The 21,241-nt window shown below is 33.6% G+C and overlaps 1 protein-coding gene across 1 annotated transcript in view; it reads left to right on the forward strand.

The window, feature by feature from the left end:
- mim (missing-in-metastasis) overlaps window positions 1–21,241 on the forward strand; it is a 93,115-nt gene that overhangs the window by 34,542 nt on the left and 37,332 nt on the right. The window contains exon 2 of the mRNA XM_077439633.1: window positions 15,019–15,080. Coding sequence (XP_077295759.1) covers window positions 15,019–15,080 — 62 coding nt within the window. The remainder of the gene's footprint in view (window positions 1–15,018; window positions 15,081–21,241) is intronic.

The following is a 21,241-nucleotide window of genomic DNA, read 5'->3' on the forward strand; positions in this document are numbered from 1 at the left end:
TAGTATTCTTACTGTTTAATAGAGGAAACAAAATTGAAAACGAAAAGTTTAGAAATGGAAGTACGATTTATATACTATAATAATATGTTTTTATGTACGATTTATATACTATAATAATATGTTTTTATATACGATTTATATACTAGGTATGTATGTATATTATAACATAATATATGTACTTACATATAACATCTTTTTAAATTTTGTATGGAACTTTTTGAATGATTGATTCAAATAAGTCCTGATAAGGATGCGGCTGATTTTCTTATGCATATTTTAACAATACCCAAGTCTAGTCAGCTATTCAAAATGCCAAGAAAGTATCGAACGTATTGAACAAGTGAATCATTCAAGTTTATGAGCCCAATGATCTGGCTGGCCCAGACTTGGATTGTAATTATTTTACGAGTATATTCAGAACTCAATTGCGTATCAAAATTTAAATAGCTTTCAAGTTGTATTTCACGATAATTTGCCTCCAGTACATACTTTTTGTTTGGAATCACGATGCTTTGAACTGTATCGGCCTCTCAACAACAGAATCATGATTTTTTAAAAATATATAATGAGTAATGATTGTATCCTCACACATTATTCACGCCGTTTATCAGTTTGTACGCGTAAGCTCGTTATATATAATGTATATGTAAATATGTATGTACACTGACAAATGAGATTTCTATTTTTTTTTCCAATTTTTCCAGCGACGAATTGCATTTTGACGTGATGAGACGCTAAGTAATAGGCATCTTCCTCAATCTTGACGTTTCAAATTAAACTGTTATTTAATTATTGTGTCGTACAAATCTTACCGTTACTAACTCGTTTATGTAGAACGCCTCAAAAAATATATACGCACACTTCGCGCCTGCAATTATTTAAATATATCATCGTGCAAATTTGATGATTTCTATTTAATCCTGAAATAATAAACAAGTCACACATCAGCGACACTAATTGTACGTCATTGATAATTACGATGCTTCTGCGTTGGTAGTTTATTTTTGTTTCGACGGATTTCCTCTGGTATTTTTTTCCGACTAGTTTATTTATAAAATTCATTCACTATACTACTCGTGTTTCTCGAATTTGCCGAAAGTGGTAGGCGTTCTCACGGCTCTTAAGAACAATCTGTGACATTTAGACTTGATAGCACGCATAAACGTTGACGATTGTTTTTGAAATTACTGCATGTGAAATGGTGGGCTCCCGAATTGCGTAACATTTTGCGGTCTGTGCAAATTTAGGTCAGTGTGTAAAATTTGCTGCCTTATGCCTGTGTGTGTGTGTGTGTGTGTGTATTTGCATGAAAAACAAAAATGATTACCGAAAACGGGTTGAAAGTGCTAATGTCCGTATTAAAAACTAGTTAGTTATTAACTGCGACTGGTTGTTGGTTAGTTAACCTTGACTTTTTCTTTCGCATGGTCTGTTGCTCAACTCTGTTTTAAATGGCAAACAAGAAATGTAACAACTCTCTGTGAAGCTGTCGATCTATTTATGTGTGAATGTGCGTTTTGAGGAATTGTACGTTTTCGCAAGGCTTGTTATATCGTTTTTGGTTAATTGCTCGGTGCTTTATGGTGCGTAAGTAATTTGAAATTGTTTTATATAATATGTACGTTTGAAACAATTTTAAAGTGTAATTGGAAAGGAACTGAAAAAAGTTTCATAGGATCATAATTTTAATTAAATTTAAAAGTTTTTCATTTTTTGATAATAACCGAACTTTTAATAGGTTTCCTTACCACGAATAATTCTCTCAATATTAATTTCACGCAAAGGCTTTTCAATTTCGTTATACAATCCATTGTATCTACAGACATAAACAACATTTAATACAGAGAGAAGTTTGTCTTTATATTTATATCTTAATACGGTGAAAAGTTATATTAATTAATTAAGTTTTTCAGCGCATTGCTGTTATTTTATTATTATAATTTTTATTGTGTTTATAAAAATAGTTACAGGTCTTCCATTTGAAGTCTCATCGTTTATAAAGCACGTCTACATACACGACATGTAACTAAACATCAGGGCTGTGGCGGAGTCATAGCATTTTAAAGCCGTGGCGAAGTCGAAGTTGTAAACAATTAACCGACTCTGACTCCTTTTTATTATTTTTTTTTATTAATAGTATTACGGTATGTGTCAACTATTCTCCAATTGTATAGAAGTAAATCCATTAATAAATTGAAATTTAATAATATTTTTTACATAAAACATGAATTTAAATTACAACATAATTATTATAATATCGTTATTCTGTGTCTGTCTGAGATAACGCTCGCCGTACTATAATAGTCGTTTCGATTCGACATACATATGCATGTACGTCACAGATAAACCACTGCCCAAACGTATACGAAGATAATAACAAAAGAAAAAACTTCTATATATACTGATCGCTACTAATGTTTCCTCTAGACAAAGAATTTACCGCCATCTATTGAAAATTTATTTAATTAATTCATTTTTCTATCGGTGTTTTATATTGTTTATATGTAGGTAGGTAGGTAGTTTTTATCATTTTTTTTCATATTAAACAATTAAATATAAATATTAAATTAAATATATTTAAAAGTTATTTGAAAAAAGTTCGACCGCGTGCGAATCGAACACAGGACCGGCACATTTCTTTTATTTATTTTTTAATTTAATAACAATATGCCAACATCCATGCGATGATATGTCATCGGGTACAACACTACTTATAATAAACTTCACTAATTAAATCGATTTTCACGTAGTTTTATTTGTTGTGGCCAAAATTTGTATGTGTATGAAATAATTTGTATGTGGCCTTTGATTTGTATGTGTATGAAATTCATAAACACACACGATGAATGTACTTACGTTTTATTTATACATATTTCATTATCAAGAAATTGGGTTACATATCTATTTTTACATTTTTTATAAATGTCTACTATGATAAAAAATCGCTATTTTTTACTATTAACAATTTTATACTTTGGCAAGAAAAGTCGATCTTACTAAAATCGTTCAAGTCGCTAAATTTTGAAGTGAGTCCACAGCCCTTTTAGAAAACGATCACTCAGATATCCAGAGCTGTAGCTCTGATCACGATCACTCAGATATCCAGAGGGTAGTTTGCGCCCAGGAGAATATAGGCCATTAGCCCCCTCCCCCCATTTATTTATTTTTCACAATTTTAGAACACGTCCATTATGTAAAATATCAAAAATACTGTTTTCCTATTTAATACATATAAATTAAAATTCAAAATCATTGCTAATTCTTGATTCCTGGCGGCATACGGTACCTTCCTACATGTGTAGGTACCTTCCATTTTTTACAAACCTCCTTTACGTTTCACTTACGATTATTTAGAGAATTTGAAGCGTGTGAAAATTTCAAATATCATTTCTCCCAAAATGATAGTATAAAATATTGTGCCCGGGGTCATCTACCCCCCACCCCCCCCCTCCATGCTACGCCCCTGCTCACACCTGTCAAAATGTCATTAGCGCCACTGATTAGGGGCTGGTATGACTCAACAAATTCAACACTATTTCGTATTTATTGTAGATATACGATTTTTAAGTCGGGCTAATCTGGGTAACAGAATCTTTATTCTGTACGAAAAAAAAGGATTGATTTCAACATACATTTTAGATATGGAATTATTACATTTAGATGAATTATCCGGCATTGCTTAGGCTGTTGAAAGTTTGCATGGAGGCATCTTGACTTCCAACCCCTTTCAAAACCCCGCCACGGTTCAAGTACTGCGAAATGGTATACCACATTTGGTAGTTTACCATATGCCATATATGTATGTACATATATTTAAATATATGTATATTGAAAATAGAAAAATTACGTAGCTTAACACTTGCTCGGACGTTTTTGTATAGGAGTCCTTCTATCCATGGCTCCGAGCTCTTCCGAAATCCGTTAACATTCCAAGTTTATGATGATAAGCTGGTATTATATATGATATTAAGCCGAAAATTGCGGCCGTGAATCGCCAATTACAAAAAATACTTTTTATATTCATGTATAGATTTCGAACAATTGACAATTCGACAAATTTCAATAATATATTAGTAATCAGCGAGTGGGTCCGAATTAGTACTGATTTATATACCGTTAAATTTTTTCTACTCTTTATTTTAAGCTGAAAAGTGAAAATGTTAAATTCATATGGAAAACCGTACGTAAAAAAACGAATTTTAATTGTTTTTTCAATCGCGGTACTTTCTCCGCTTCTATTCAAGCATGCAAAATTCACATTTTGCTTTCGATAGTAATTTAATATTTCAATGCGTTTTAAAAAGTATACGCATGGTGAATTATTCTAATTCGTCGATTTCGCTATCGTTTAATTTACGAATGTATTTTGAAAATTGTTCAGTGAATATATGTACGTATTAAGTATATGTTTGTACGATCTGTGTACATAACGCGTCTGAGCGCGAGTAAATATTTATTACTTTTAATGGGGTAATAATAATTGGGTGCACCTTTTATGCATTGATGAAATGCAACGCGCTCGAATGGAAGTCATCGAACTGACTGGCTCACATTCGCAGATGTCACGTTCTATTATTATACATACATACATGTACATATGTATTACCATATCGAAATTGTGGAGATAAGTAAGTTTGACAAAAGATTTGTCAAAATGCTTTTGTATTGTACAATTGCGATTAGTATTCAATGGAGCAGTGAGTTGAGATGTTTTATCGGGAGTTCAATCGTATTATCATTCTCTCTATTTTCTCTCCTTTCTTTTTATTATACATACTTTCAACGTATTATGTGTCCGTATATTTATAGCTGAACTTAGTCTGTATCTTTTATTCGTGAAGTTTGTGGTTCGATTAACCATATCATTTTATTTTTTTCACCATATCAGTATTATTTTCAATTGTTGTCATTTTTTAATATATGTACTTACATAGATTTATAAGCTATGAATCATGAACTGAAGGCTTGAACCGCCTTTGAAATAAATCAACATATTAAATATATTTTTAATATTAGTTCTGCAACCACACACCAGCTGAACAATTTAGAAATTAACCCATATTATTCTATAAGAAACATACGTTTAAAATATTATAGATAATTACCATTAGATCAATAGCTATTAGAATATACCGGTGTAAGATTTATTGTAAACATCGTATGTAAACAATTCAAAGTATTTAAATAAAATCAAATTACAACGAGTTGAGCAACTTATCATAGCGAAAAAGTATTAGGAAGTTGAGAAAGCGAATTGGGTTTTAGGTACTTCGTGTCCAGTTTTTTCGTTTTTAATATAATGTCAAAATTGCATTTGACAACAGATCAATGTCCAATTTTATGCCAAATTTTGGAAAACTGATGTGATATGATTCTCAATGTTTCGTCGGTTTCTTATATTTTTCACAAAATCCGTCCATCTTTTTTTATTTCAGGTAAATCCATTTTTACTTATTACATAACAAATACAATTATATTTATACAATATCATATAGACATATTTGGAAAAATTCGATATACAGTAAGTTTTTGCGTGAAATACATACATATATATATACATACATGTTGGTGGGTAACATATTTATAATGATCAACAAATTCGAGATGCTAGAAACTAGAATTTGTTAGAAACGGATATAGATTGCCAATTTGGAGGAACCGGTTCGATAATGAAGTCAGATAAATTGGCAAACTCATACGTAACGATCGACCTGGAATCACATACATACATATATCCATGGTCTGGCCAGCAACACTGGGCCGGGGAATGAATCCATGACCACCTCAATTGAAAACATTATATTCTAACCGCTGAGTCTTGCTGATCTTACTAAAGTCGGGCGATTAATAGTAGTAAAATACGAATACGTTATAACAGACAAATTGTTTGATTTATGACCTTGTTATTGTTCTTGAAGATGTTGACTCAGTTGAATCAAATAATTTTTGAAATTCTACTATTCTAAATTTTTTTTTTAATAATTTATTTTTACATCTTGATGAAAACCTTCAACCTATGTAAATCAATTTGACCTGATAGAATATATCAATAGGAAACTGTCAAATTTCTGTCTGTTCTGTCACTCGACGTTTCAATATCAAACATTAGAGTGGAGCATTTTGTTGTAAACATTAATTCAAGTTGAAGTTTTATCTTAATTTTGTTTCGAATTTTAACCACATCAGTACCCGATCAGAAGACACAACGAGATGATCCAGATGGATGCGGTCGAATTGTGTTCGGCTGTGTTTTTTGTAGTGTTTCACTCTGTTGCTCTCGTTCTCCCTACCCCAGTTGGTCAACGTCGGCTTTTTAGCTCACAACTGACGCGTGAATGGACGTCAACGATCACCGGCGGATGTCCTTTCAGATCATCAAGCTGCCGCTGATGACCTGATGCACCCGGTGCAGCATTCTGCTCCATTGCACACTTTACGCCATTTAGTAATATGACAAAGCCATAGTTCACAACCCGCTGAGCTCAGCATCTTCTGTCATCTTGTTGTGATGTAATTTCCAATCCTTCCGGAAAATCGTGCTTGTATAAAATGTGACATTATCTGAACTACTAAACTATGAAATTATAAACTTTAATTTTAAATCATCAGGAATTGATGTATACATCTCGGATACATCACGTGCATTGACAAAAGTTATCGTGACCGAAGTGGCGTAGAATTAGTACATATGTACATGCGTCCTAATTTTCGATATGAAAATGTATAACCAGCGGTGTGGACTAGTGGTTAGCATATTATACATTCGAGCAGAGTGGTCACGGGTTCGACTCCCATTAGAGTCCCGCTGCTGGCCAGACTTCGTTTTGGCCGGGTTGATCGTTTCGTATCAGAGTTTGTCAATTTTTCTGATTTTCATTGATTGATTGTGTTGTATCTGTTTAAGTGCACTATCTGTAAAGGCGAGTGTTCATGTTCATATGAAACAAAAATAAAATATACTACATATGTAGAATTGATGCTTTGCAATTTTTTTTCATATCTGCCATAGTGCCATGATGGGTCACCGTAAATCGACACTATGGTCAAGCACATATGTATACATATATGTACATATCCGAAAAAACGCATGCATATGTATGTACATATATATGTTTGTTTTAAATAATCAACAAATTCGAATTTGCGAGAGAATTAAGTTAGATAAATTGGCAAACTCCAATAGACGATCGATCTGAATTTAAAAGCTATTCAGATGTTGCGATACACGTACTACTAATCATCGAGATATCGAATACATTTTCCGATTCCGATTGGGATTTGAACCTACGACCTATACTGGTAAACAATCGCTTATACCGGGTTGATACGATGCGAGTAGCTTAGACAAAGTAACTTGGATGTTACTCAACATGTGATTCAACCGTTTTGAACGGCCAAGTTACTCGTTCGAGCTACTAGCATCGTGTTAAGCTTAACCCGATATTATATCGGGTAACTTGAACCAAGTAGCTTAGATGAGTAACTTGGACATTAATCGCAGCGTGGCAACAAGCGATCCAACCGTTTTTAAACGTTTTGGACGTCCAAGATACTCGCATCGTATCAACCCGGTATTAACTAGTGAGCAACGCTTTGTTTATTTGTTTAAAGCAATTTATTTATTTGTTGTCGTTTATTATCTTGTATATTTGCTTTGTGAACACCATTATTATTAACATAGTTTTGTTTATTATGGTAATTTACTTTATAAAATGATTATGTATGTATGTACATATATATTTTTTATAAATGTTTCATTTTCCAAAAAAAAAAGAGTGAAAAAGGTTAAGTGTAAGTCACCAAGCTATGTAACTTCTTACAAAACGTCATTCATGTTCCATTCAAACATATAATATATATATATGTTTGTACATAGCATCTTTGCTATTTGAATAATATTTTCGGATGCTAAAGGTACCATTTTTTCGTGTCGCGGCTATTATTAATATCCTCATGAATATTAATAATAGGTTGCTATATACATACAGGTTGCTGTTTCATTGTATAAACGACTAGACAACTTTTGGTTTTCAATTGAATTGTATCTTCCATAGAACCTTCGTCTACATATGTATGTAGCGTCTCAGGTAGACACCTTTTTTCCAAAATATTCATGAATGTTTTGTGTAAGTTTGAAACATAAAACGAAACAGTAGCATTTTTCATCTCAACATTAAGGTATTCACATTTTTGCTAATAGCATGTTCTGATCAGCAGTTGTAAATTGATTTGTCAGTAAAAATTTTGAAATATTTTGCTTTACCTCTGATTTGGCTCGAAAAAGGTATGTATATATATTACTCGAAAACGTATGGTACCCCCGTTTTAAATAATCTGCTGCATTAATTACGCTCGATGGTTGTTGTTATGCACATATTCAATTACAATAAGCGTGGTTTTAATGAATATGTCTGAAAATTTGCATGGTTATCGTGCTTTTATCGAATTTTGTTACGCGTTATGTCGCCATTGTTCGTTCATGTTGACGAAATGTGCGTGTTGAATGTTGAATCCTTTCAAAATTTTCGTCACGTTTCGAGTATATAATTCATTTATGTAATTTGTTTGTGTTGATTGCGTAAAATCGTCCATTTATAAATACATTTCGGGAATGCTACGACTGGATGTATTCATTAATTTGTTTGATTTTTTCATTAATTTTCGTCGACGCCCATTTGTTCAGATAATTTTGTGATTTATATAATTCTTGTAAAGGTTCCATACAAATTTTTGGTATGAAAGACATTCATCTTTGATAGAATTTGTTCCTTTATTTTTGAGGGGTTTTGAATTATTTTTTTTTATCAATAGCGTTTTAAGTAGCTTATTCTATGTATAATTTCATTTGTAAGAAAACCAAATTAAGCTTTTGCCTATCTCTTCTCTTGAATTTGATTCCCACTCCAGTGGAATGCAAATTTACTGGAGTTTTCAATTTGTAATCATGCAAATGAACCAAAATGTACTTCAACAAACCATACCTACTTTAAAAAGTTTCTGCATATATGTTTTTAAATTTTCGGACTGCAAACCATATGGGTCGTATTTCAAGTGTTTCGAAAATTAGAGAATGCGTTTTGTTTTACTTAATTTTTTCTAATAAAAAAGGCACTATTTTTTTGAACGGATGTGGTGTTTTTTTCATTTTGTGTCATTCGTCAGCCATTTAACTTCCATAAATTGCGTTTTTGTCTTATTTATGGTTAGAGGGTTTTCATTTTGACGTTGCCTTTCTTTTGCATTCAGTGCATGTAGATTAGAGCGGTAAGATAACGAACTTTCTCTGTAAATTATAGATTCATAAATTTACATAAAAAGTTCATTTGTAACAAGCGCATACATAATCGATTATGTTCTTTCGAATAACAACAAAACAAATGGCCGAATCGATCTTGAATGAATTCATTGCCATTGTCTCAAATTGCGGATGTCCTATTTCTATCAAGTATATCAATAACACCGACACGCCTCCATCATTCAACCAGATGATCATCTCATCGATTGTTCGTACCGATTTGCATACAAATTTATTTTTTGCTCGTCCTCATTACGAACCAATTAAGCGTAATGTAATATGTTTGGTTTGTATTCTTCTTATATCGGTGACATAATTCGTGATATCACCGTTAAATGATTGTGAGTTATGATCATTCTGTGCCATCGCCGTTACGGATCTCGTTTTTCTAGACTGTGAATCGGTACACGCACATGCACATACTTATGTATCGGAGAGTACAAATTGTTATTAAATATTTTATAACCGTATCGTATCGCTTGTGATGTTACTAATTGTTTTTGCAAACTATTAAGGCGGCCATTGACGTAGGAATTTGTTTGTAATCAAATCAGTAGACAAGTTTAGCAAATTCGACTCTTGTTGTTTCTTAGCAATTAATAGAGATCTATTTTTGAATTTTTTGATATTGCTATTTCGTAATAATTAAACACGAAAATGTTAAAATTAATTCAATATATGCCAAAAATACGAAACTATCGATTCATATTTTGTTTACCAACATATATAAGACTTTTATTCATAACCGTTAAGTGATACTAGTTATGTTATTACTGTGGTTTTTTAAAGGATTCGAGATGGTTATTAAACAACAGACCGGGAATTATAATCACAATAGATAGCTAGATGGTTGTGTTAATGCTAACCACCGAGAGGTCCTGGTTTCTAGCCCCGGCTTGACCTCGATTGAAAATAATTTATTCCGTATATTTTCTGCGGCGCTGTTGGTCAGACTTGAATATTTGTGACTCTTAAGTCGATCGTTTCTTATCATAGTTGGACAATTTATCTGATTTCATTGTTGAAACGGTTCCTCACAAATCGGCCACCTACCGTATATTTGTCACCACTATTTGAATATAATTTCAAATTAACATATAATACATATATAAAATTTATATATGTACAAGTTTAACCATAGGTGTCGCTTTGGTACAGTTGAGTTGTGAGGGTGAGTTTTTTTTTAAATGGGAATAATGGTGAACGGACTATATCCCACAAGAATGTTTATTTATTTATTTAACATACTTGGGGGAGGCGGCAAAGCCGATAGACCCAATATGTTTGATTTATACATATTTTATCAATTTATACATATTTGTAAATTATGTAAATGTAAAATGACAGAAAAATAAGAGAGAAAAAAAAGTAAACAAGGAACACAAAAAAGAATTTCAGAAATATTTTAAGTTTAAGAAATACATCAAGCTTATTTGTAAAAATATTAAGGTTGTCAGAAATTACAATATCATTGGGAAGACTATTCCAAACTGAAACCACTCTGTTTGAAAAGAAGGAATCTCTGATCAATTTATTAGATTTTTATTATTTTTGGAGTCTAAGCGAGTGAGTGAATGTTTTCGTTGAATGTAATAAAATTGGTCATATGACATTTATAATGATTATTTGGTATTTTAAAGACTTCGATTAAGTCGCCTCTTATTGCCTGTGGTTTTTTTTTGGTTTTATTTTTATTTACTATTGATTTTCGTGTAAGCGATACTAGTAATAAAGGCAAAACACCGAATCAAACGGCACATGCACGTTCTTGGCCTTGAGGGGTGAAAATCCGCAGGGGTTTTTTCGACAAGTCCCTCTTAGATTTCTTCAAATATGGGAATCACTGTCAAAACCTATGTTAATACTAGGGTTTATGTGTAAAATTATATAAAAAAAATACACGTCGCGTTCCTCTGTGTCTGCGCCCTAATAGCGATGATTTCAAAATTCTAATATACTTGACAAAACAAATTTTTGTTTGACAAATGATTTTTAGAAACGAAGTCAAGAGATGCTAAGGTATTGTATCTATGACAAGTGCCGTTAATCCTACAATAGACATGCTGTAGACAAATCCCTGCGTGGATGTCCACCATTAGAATGATCACTTCAATTGTGTGCCGGAATTCGTTTCATCATAACGTTGCGGATGTTTTGTCAGTTTTGTGCCCTAAAACGACACTGGTCATAATAATAAATGTAATATTAAAAATTTCCACGTGGTGATCAAGAATGCTGTGTAAAGTTTAACCAGGTGTCTTTGGTGTGATATTTCCATGCCCTGTTACCTAGTTACATAACGTGCATCGTGTCACTTATTGTGTCTCATTAATTCATCTTGTCTACTACGTCTGCATACTTAGGGACGTCTCAGACGCCCTTTTGCATATTTTAAGTGGTGCTTCTCATATGGAAATTTATCCTTCGTGCTAGATTCATGAAGCTGTCTAATGAGATGGTTTGAATTGTGTGATGATTTGAGAATTTATTACTGACCCATTTTGTACTGTGTCATGATATTTTCATTATAAGGTAGTACCTACCTGTAGTCACATTCCCTTGTAGACTTGTAGAAGGTTGATGCGTGACTGGTACTAAATTAAAATCACATTATCTTACGTGCATTAGTTAACCTGCATTTTGTACGGAAAGCTCACGACATTATGTACATTAACGACGTCGTAAGCCATTGCTTGAGTAAGTTTCTCAAGGAAGGGTTTTATTTTTGTCTATTTATTGTACTTTATGCAGGAGATGTTCATTTCTTCAGCATTTGAGCTCGTTTTCTAAATATTTCATACTACATACATATATGGATTATAGAATTTTTCCATATATTTAAAAAAAAAATATATATATTGATCGTAAAACTTACATATGTATAATCGCACACTTGTCTGTTGGATATATGGGACTCGTCGTGTAAAGATGTGTAGTAGTGCTGCTGATCGGACTTGGATATTTGTAACTCCAACTCCAAACTAAATGTATCACAAAATCATTGTAATGGTAAGAACACACTCAAAATTGCGGCACGGAATGCGTACGTGGACTCCAGCTTTGAGAGGCGTATCTTTATTCGTCGGCATGTCGGCAAGTTTCGACAATTTCACCAGCAGCGTAGCTTGATGGTTGTGTTAATGCTAACCACCGAGAGGTTGCCGAGTTCGATCCCTTGATTTTCCTCCATTGAATAAAAATTATTCCGAGTTTTATCTGTAGTGCTGCTAGTCAGACTTGGATATTGGTGACTCCAATTCAATCGTTTCTTATCAGAGTTTACCAATTTATCTCATTCTATTGTTGAAACGGTTCCTCCATCAAATAAAACCATTCTACCTACTATGTATGTATGTATGTTGCCACTATTTGAATATGATTTGAACATTTTATATTTTCCCAAGATACAGTCATCGGGTTGCCCCCTGAGCGACATTAATGTTATTATAATTTATAAATTTTGAAATAATATTCAAATAATGGGTAGGATGGTGTTTGCCAAGTTGATGAGGAACCGTTTCAACAATAAAATCAGATAAATTGGCAAACTCTGATAGGAAACGATTGACTTGGAGTCACCAATATCCAAGTCTGACTAGCAGCACTACAGATAAAACTCGGAATAATTTTTATTCAATATAGGACAACTCAAGGGATCGAACTCGGCAACCTCTCGGTGGTTAGCATTAATACAACCATCAAGCTACACTGCTGGTGAAATTGTCGAAACGCGCCGACATGTCGACGAATAAAGATACCCCTCTTAAAGCTGGAGTCCACGTTCACGTTCCGTGCCGCAATTTGGAGTGTGTCCTTACCATTCAATGTATTTGTGATACATTTATGATTTTCTAGGGGTTTCGTGTCGTTTTTCGCGAAACTTATCTAAGTGTCGTAACATGCAAATAGAAGTACACACATACCGATGTATAGTGTTTAACCCACATGCGATTTTATTGAATTTTGTTGCCTTGCAAAGTTCGTGAAGTTTGGAACTGAACATAAATTCGTTTGGACATTGGAACGGGGTGGTACAAACGCGTGTGATATCGCAGTTAGGGTTGGCAATATTTTACCGGGAAACTTGAACCCTTCTGGCCACCGTCTGACATTTGACTTAATGCAATACAAATATTTATGAAAGACGAAATGTGATCGAAGTACATTGCGATTTTAAGTGAATTTTACCGCATTGCATCAATCAAGTGACTGAATATCTATATGTGAGATTGCATTTTTGCATGAAATTCTTGGCATATAAAATTTTCAGAGTGGTAATTTTATCATAGCTCTGTAATGCCGTGCAGTCATTAAGGCTGTGTTTGTAACATATTTTCTTAATTGATTATTGTGTAATAAGATTGGTTAATGCGATTAAAATCGTCTTCAGGCTCTTGAACGAAGCACACTTGATCTGATTAATCGGGAAGTGATTATTTAGGATAATTATTCAAAATAAATAAGCAAACATCTAGGTTCGGTTCGTTAATAAAAAAAATATTCGAAATTATCTAGAGAAGTGGTGAGAATTTACTATAGATACTTTTAGTTAAATCCTAAAGAAATCTGAGAAAACATTTTTTTTCATTTAAAATTCGTCTGCAACACACCTACTTCAATACAATTTTAGGAAATATTTCTTTTTATAAAAAATAAACTTAAAAAAATGTTGTCATTTAAATAATATAATGAACAAATCAAATATTTGTTTTTATTTATAATTTTAATTTGCCCCAATGCGACAAATATGGCCAAATTTGAACATATTTACTGTATATAAGTTTATAACCGAGAGGCGCCGGGTTCGATCTCGTGATTTGACCTTGATTGAAAAGAATTTATTCCGAGTATATCTGTAATGCTGCTGGCCAGACTTGGTTATTTGTGACTCCAGGTCGATCGTTTCCTATCAGAGTTTGCCATTTTTTTTTATTTCATTATTGAAACGGTTCCTTGATTAAATTGGCTAAATACCATCCTACCTACTATGTCACCACTATTTGAGTATGATTAATGTACAGTAAAATTTATGTACAAGTTAAAATTCATAGATGTTTCGTTAATTTCGAATTTTCAGTGTAATTCAGCGATGTATGTAATAAAAATGCTGCATTGTTTGTAATTGGCCAGGAGGGGACATTGGGGCTTACCTGTTAGGCCTCCTTGGTATATATGTATATAATAAAAAATAACATTATTATAACTTTTTAAATGTTAATGACAAATGAAGGTAGGTTTCCAATTTGTTTGGAACCGTTTCAATAATGAAATCAGATAGGATTGAACCTATGGCCCCTAAGTTGATATCATTATACGCTACCCACCGAGCTATCAAATATTTATTTCAAATATGATGCTATATGTTGTTATATCATTGATACTCTTTTACATGATATTTAGATTTGAACCATGTACTGATTAGTGGCATTTCAACTTGATGTCATATTCTGATGATTATGAATTTTAAAAATATGAGGTAATACATTACGAAACGGAGATCAATAACAAAAATATATACATATGTATATGTCCGTTTTGCTTTGTCGATTCAGTAGTCCGATAAAATGCATTCATACATATGTGCAATAAATTACGAATCTAGTAGTGCTACGCTTAGCTAATTATTTGGTTCAAATTGCTGTTATGGGAAATACGAATTATCTATCGACCACTCGTATGGCAAAGTAGCGAATGAATAATAAAAAAATATTTATTTGTTTCAGAACGGAACTCCAATTTGGGAAGACTTCATAGCCAAAGCTTCGAAATTGCACGCCGTATTGAGGTAAGTGGATTATCGATTTTCATTTGTATTATTATTATAATATTTAACAATGATTATATATGTACATATATAACACGTACAGCGAAATATTAGATACATAGTTACGGTTTTGCGGTTCGATTTGCAAACCTAGTCGACTTTCGTTGCGTCCGTATTATTTCCATTATTTATATAAGTAAAATTTTGTATAATATTATTTTGTTTCTCCTTAAATAATAGATAATAGGTTCGTTTATATTTGATTCTTCTTCGAATCTATGAAGTCTGTATAGCGACGTTTGTTATGTGCTTGCTTGCTTGGCAACAAATTGAACAAAAATGGTTCAATTGTATTGCTCTTGAGTCGAACGTGCGCTGAATATGAAATTATATATTCATTCAATGATGATTTCGTGTCCATATAAATTTAATGTGATGCAGTGCATCAGTTTATTGATCTTATACGCAGTGTGTATTTCGGTAAATTTATAAATGTCCGGACCGATGCTGTGCAGGCTTGAGTACCGCTTTAAGGTCTTATTACACAGCACAGACTGGCAACCGTACGTACACAGCAGTACCAAAAATATTCGTTATTACATTATATATATGGACACATTCATATGCATGTGGCGTAGATGTAACAGCAGTAGCCGACACGATCTATTCATATTATAAAGCAGTACATGTCACCGTAACATACGAAGTAAGAAACACTGCGCCTTATTATCACTCTTTGAATGTATTTGTAAGCCGATTTCGCTTTGCACTCGACCAAAACTTGTCTGAACGTACGCTGCTGTATATCGGAATAAAAATGGTATTTTTCGTTCACTGCTGTGCCCTCCAGTTGCTTTGTAGTTCTGGATATTATGAATGACATTGTGCTGTACATTCATATTATTAAAGCCCGGATAACCAGCGTGCCGTTCATTGTTCAAATGTTGTAAATGCATTGTTAAAGGTTTGCCGAACCTTTTTTACAACAATTGAACAATGAGCGGCGCGTTTTGGGTCCGTACTCTACATATTATACAGCATTATATATCACCGTAACGTATCAAGGAAAACCGATTTTCTTTGGCCACTGTGGAAATATTCACGCGTGACGTCACGTCATAGTGGCGAGTGCACGCGTACTGACGAAAATTCATACTATACAGCAGTACATGTCACCGTCGTATAAAGTAAAACTGGCTTTCTTTGCCACTGGAAATTGCACATGTACTAACGAAAGTGTGCATGCACACATTAATATTTTCGGAAACGTCATATTGTGGCGATATTGACTCGACGATACGACGCAAGCAATATTGCGCCGTATCGTCGCACTCTGCAATGTATATGTAAGCCGATTTTGTCTCGCACTCGGCCAAAACAAGTCTGAACTTGCCGGAAACGTGCGCTGCTGTATAGTCTGAATGGAATTAGTCTTTTCCATGCACTGCTGTGCCGGGCTGTTGACATACGGTTCTGGATAATATAAATAGACCTTTAGTAGTTTTTTTATTCACCTCAACATATACTTTTTGTCATTTCCCAAAAGCAGCACATTACAACAATTTGAACTTTATGGCCTTTCAGATACATATGTATATATATGCGTTATACTTCACCTGAAGTTCAATTGTAGGTATATTTGCTTTTTGATTCATCAAAGGGATTCAACGTGGCAACGTTCACAGTTCCTCACTATTCATTGAAAATTCAATTAGGCAAATTTAAGATCTCCATTCCTATTGGTCCCAATATCTTAGCTGACCAATAGTAATCTTCTATGTTTCACTTCGCAAAAGATTGAGCTAAAATTCCTAGTCTTCAAATCGTTTTGAAACTTTGCGATTTTACGCGGTTTGGTCAACGATGGATATTTTTACATATGTACATACATATATTATGTAAACAGCAGGAAGGCCTAACACGTAAACCCCAATGCGCCTTCCTGGCCAATTACAAATATCGATATATAATTTTTAGAATAATTTTAACACAACATTATAGAGACATATTTGAATACATTTTTGATACACTTACATTATCGGAGTTTTTTTTATATATGTAAATCGTCAAATTTCGAAATTCTGAAAAACTCGAAATTTGCATATTTATGCGAATCAGCGAAATTCGAGATGCCGAAAATTGCGAGAAACGGGTTAAGGTTGCCAATTTATTGAACCGTTTCAATGAAAATCAGATAAATTGGCAAACTCTGATAGGAAACGATCGACCTGAAGTCACAAACCAAGGTCTGGCCAAAAGCAACCAGTGAGACTCGAACCCGTGACCACTATGTTCGGAAGCATATATGCTAACCACCAGTCCACGATGCTGGTTAATATGTAGTTGTTGCACAAAATTATGGAATTATGTATCTGCTTTTTACTGAGTGTATAAATAATATACATTGTAATTAACCCATTTGAACCCAGAGCTCGCGTGAAAACACATGTCCCATGTGCCCAGGACTATTTTTTCGTTTATTTTCCAAAATCTTTGAGTTATTTCATGGGAAATATTTTTTATAGGATAGGGATGGATAATTAATTGATTTTTCAACATTTTTAATTTTTTTCAAGGTGGTGTCGTGAACGACCTTTGGGGCCAATGAAGCATGTTTTTTTAAAATAAAACAAAAATCACAATGGAGTCACATAATCAGTTATAATACTTTCTCACTGGTTATTTGTAATTTTATTGTTAAGAAATTTATAAAATTAATTTTAAAAATAACAAACACGCATCTCTTCGATAAAATGATATTTTCAAATCGCATAACATAACACACGTAGGTACATATATTGTGACATATACACATCGTCAACAAAAAAAAGGTGCACCCTTTTAAAAGAAGAAATGTCATAAACGAGATTTTGGGTTCAAAAGTCGTAAAAACAAAATACATGAAGACAAAATAATTAATTATTATGATACGGTACAAAACATTTGTCATGCAATGGAATTTCACAGTTATCACAAGCGGAAAACGTTTTATTTTTACAGTGTCCACAATTTCTCCTTTTCTGTTTGACTAATATCAAATGTCTTCCAACTTCCTTTTGATTTTGATTAACTTTGCCGGGTCTGAATGGGACCAATTGTTTTCGTTTTTGACCATAACACTTGCACAACGTCTCTGTTACCTGTCTGATAAATCCTAATTTATCAAATTTACAACCAAAACTTTTGCTTAGAATCCAAGCGTTATTCACAGCTACATCGATGTTCCAAAACAGAATAGGCATGTACCATTTTTTCCCTCTAATACTTATATTATAGTTAGAAATATGGTTATCCATTTGATCAACCCCACCCATATATTTATTATACATATTTATACCAAATGGTTGATTGATTTCCACCCTACTTTTTTCTTTAACCGAATATCAGTTTCCAGGGGTGGTAATATGTATGTATGTGGAATCCGGAAGTTGAGACTCGTCCCAATTATCAATTTCTTCCCGTATCTCTGCAGTAGTAAAATTGCATTCTCTGGAAAAAAATATGTGTCATTATCCCAAGGAGTCATATACGACTCCGTCGACTTTTGATTTTTTTTTTCAGGAATATGAGATATATAAACGCAATTTCTCTTATGCATATTATACAATAAGTCCTACTGTATTAGAAACATAAAGATAAATAAAAAATATGTAAAAATAAAAAACTTACGTATGTTTTCTCTTCGACATATCTGCAAGTCGAAAAGCGCTCGATGTTATTCCCTCAAAACTCCAAAAGGAACTGATTTAATTTCGTGTGACTTTCTTAAAATTCATCACCAACATCTAACCAAGCGTAACGAAAGGTTTTACGGCCGGCCTGAGTGATCCCTTTATTTTACGACGCAAAATTGTAAAATGCCGAGAATGACCGCGCTGGCATACATCGTGTAAGTTCATAACTGACCGCGTGGGTTCAAATGGGTTAAGAAGAACTCGTCCGAGCTCACTTGGAGATTATCGCCCTCGATGCACAATGCAGTCGCTGAATGCGTTCACACGATTGTCACAAAAACAGTGCACAGCATAGTCTTCTTCGGTCGCGTGCCACATTGCGTGCCACACATTTTCCACGTGTCAGGTGTGAACAACCCGCGTGTCTCGGTGGGTGGGTCGGGTGGGTGATTGGTGTGATAACCGTGACATTGAACGACGTTCTCGATGGGTATCAATTGAAGCCAATCACACGAACGGACCTACGGATGGTATAGCACTGTCTTTAGAAACTGTTCTGAAATAGAACGAGAGCGCACTCTTATTTAATTGCTTGCTATTACCGACTGTTGCCTTCGTATCATGATGGCTGATGACGTTCGATAGCTGTGACTTCGTTGCATTGTAGTTGATTTATCAGATTCACGCCGGATGCATCGATTAATTGATCACCTCCTTTCTCGAAATCTCGTCCAAGATCATATTTAGATTTGAAGATTCGTTCTCAAAGAAATCAAGGACATACTCTAGAGTTTGTTGATTGTTAAGGCCGATACTGACTATCTACCGGAGCTCTTTTGCAATTATCAAGGTTTTGAATGGTGTCTACAAATGTAGAGATTTGTTGGTAAACTTAATGGCAGACAATTTTCTACAAATGTGTCTGCTGTGGCAGTTTTTGCAGACCAGTATTTTGTCTCGCAACGATAAATTCAATTTTTTTTTCAATATCGTCTCAAAATTATATCTGAAAACACACATATATTTTTTCGGTCTCCCTCACGGGACCGAAAGTGAAACGCCCGAAAACGCAAATATCGGAAGGCAAAGATCGAAAATCGAAAGATCTTAAGTCGAAAGATAAAAAAAGGGTTCATGGTAAACGGTACTATGTAAAACGGTACTATGAAATTATCTCTCTTTTTGTCATACAGCCTTGTTTAATGTGCGCGCGCAGAATACGGGAGGAAAAGCCTGTTCCTCTTGTTCCCGTTGTATCCTGCTCGCCCAAATTAAGTGAGTATGTACGACGGGGGGGAGAGACCCTTTTTTTATCTTTCGACTTGAGATCTTTCGATTTTCGATCTTTGCCTTCCGATATTTGCGTTTTCGGGCGTTTCACTTTCGGTCCCGTGAGGTAGACCCCATATTTTTTGTTAGAAAGATATTCAGAAAATTTATTTTGTGAGGTGTTTAGTTACATATGTACATACCATAACAAGAAACCTTACAGGACATGCCGGCAAATCTCAGCATGTGTAGGCACCTTTACCATGACTAGTCTACATACAATAGACCATCTCGTAGGAAGTTGATGTTTGTTAATCTATTCATTAAAGTTGAAACATTGCTGCTTGCCTTTAATATACCACAAATAAATGATTTTTTTTTTAGATATGAGCCGTTATATTTGAAAGTGGCATAATTGTACTTTTCTTCATTTCGAGGAATATTTCGCAAAACATTAAATATAATATTTTGCGTTTAATAATATTTAAAAATATTGGTGGCCTGTAATACGTTTATTCCGCTTTTTCGAGATTCTGGATATATTGAATTGAAATAAGTGATAACAATTTGTGAATTAAGTCAAACAGAAATAGTGTTTTGGAATTGAAAATTAGACTTCCGCCACTTTCAAATGTAATAGATTAGTGGTTAGCATATAATGCTTTGAACACAGTGGTTACGGGTTCAAATCCCATTGGTTTCTGCTGGCCAGACCTTGGATTTGTGACTCCAGGTCGATCGTTTCCTATCAGAGTTTGCCAATTTATCTGATTTTCATTGAAACGGTTCAACAAATTGGCAACCTTACCCGTTTTCTCGTAAAATCTCGAGTTTTCAGCAATCTTGAATTTCGCTGAATTGTTTAAAATGCTGCAAATTTACAAATTTGACCATAGATGGCTCCGTGGATATTAATTGATATGTATTTATGTACTTTGTATAATACTAATAATATTTGTATCAAATGTACAATGTTTCTGACCAGGAAGGCGCTTTGGGGTTATGTGTTAAGCTTTCCTGGTATAAATTAAAGGATAAAATAAAATATTTTAATAACGGCTCATATGTCTAGTTTAGCTCAAAAGAGGAAAATGTATACTTTCAGTTGATGTCGGTTTTCATTAACATATTATTTATTTTACTTGGTCTGTTTTGTATTTGGAGATCTTTACGATGTAAGATTGTATCATAAAGTGTGCTTCTTAACAATTAAAACATACTTTTATTTGTCGAAAAATA

This window comes from Arctopsyche grandis, chromosome 10 (assembly GCF_051622035.1).
Source record: "Arctopsyche grandis isolate Sample6627 chromosome 10, ASM5162203v2, whole genome shotgun sequence".
Lineage (NCBI taxonomy): Eukaryota > Metazoa > Arthropoda > Insecta > Trichoptera > Hydropsychidae > Arctopsyche > Arctopsyche grandis.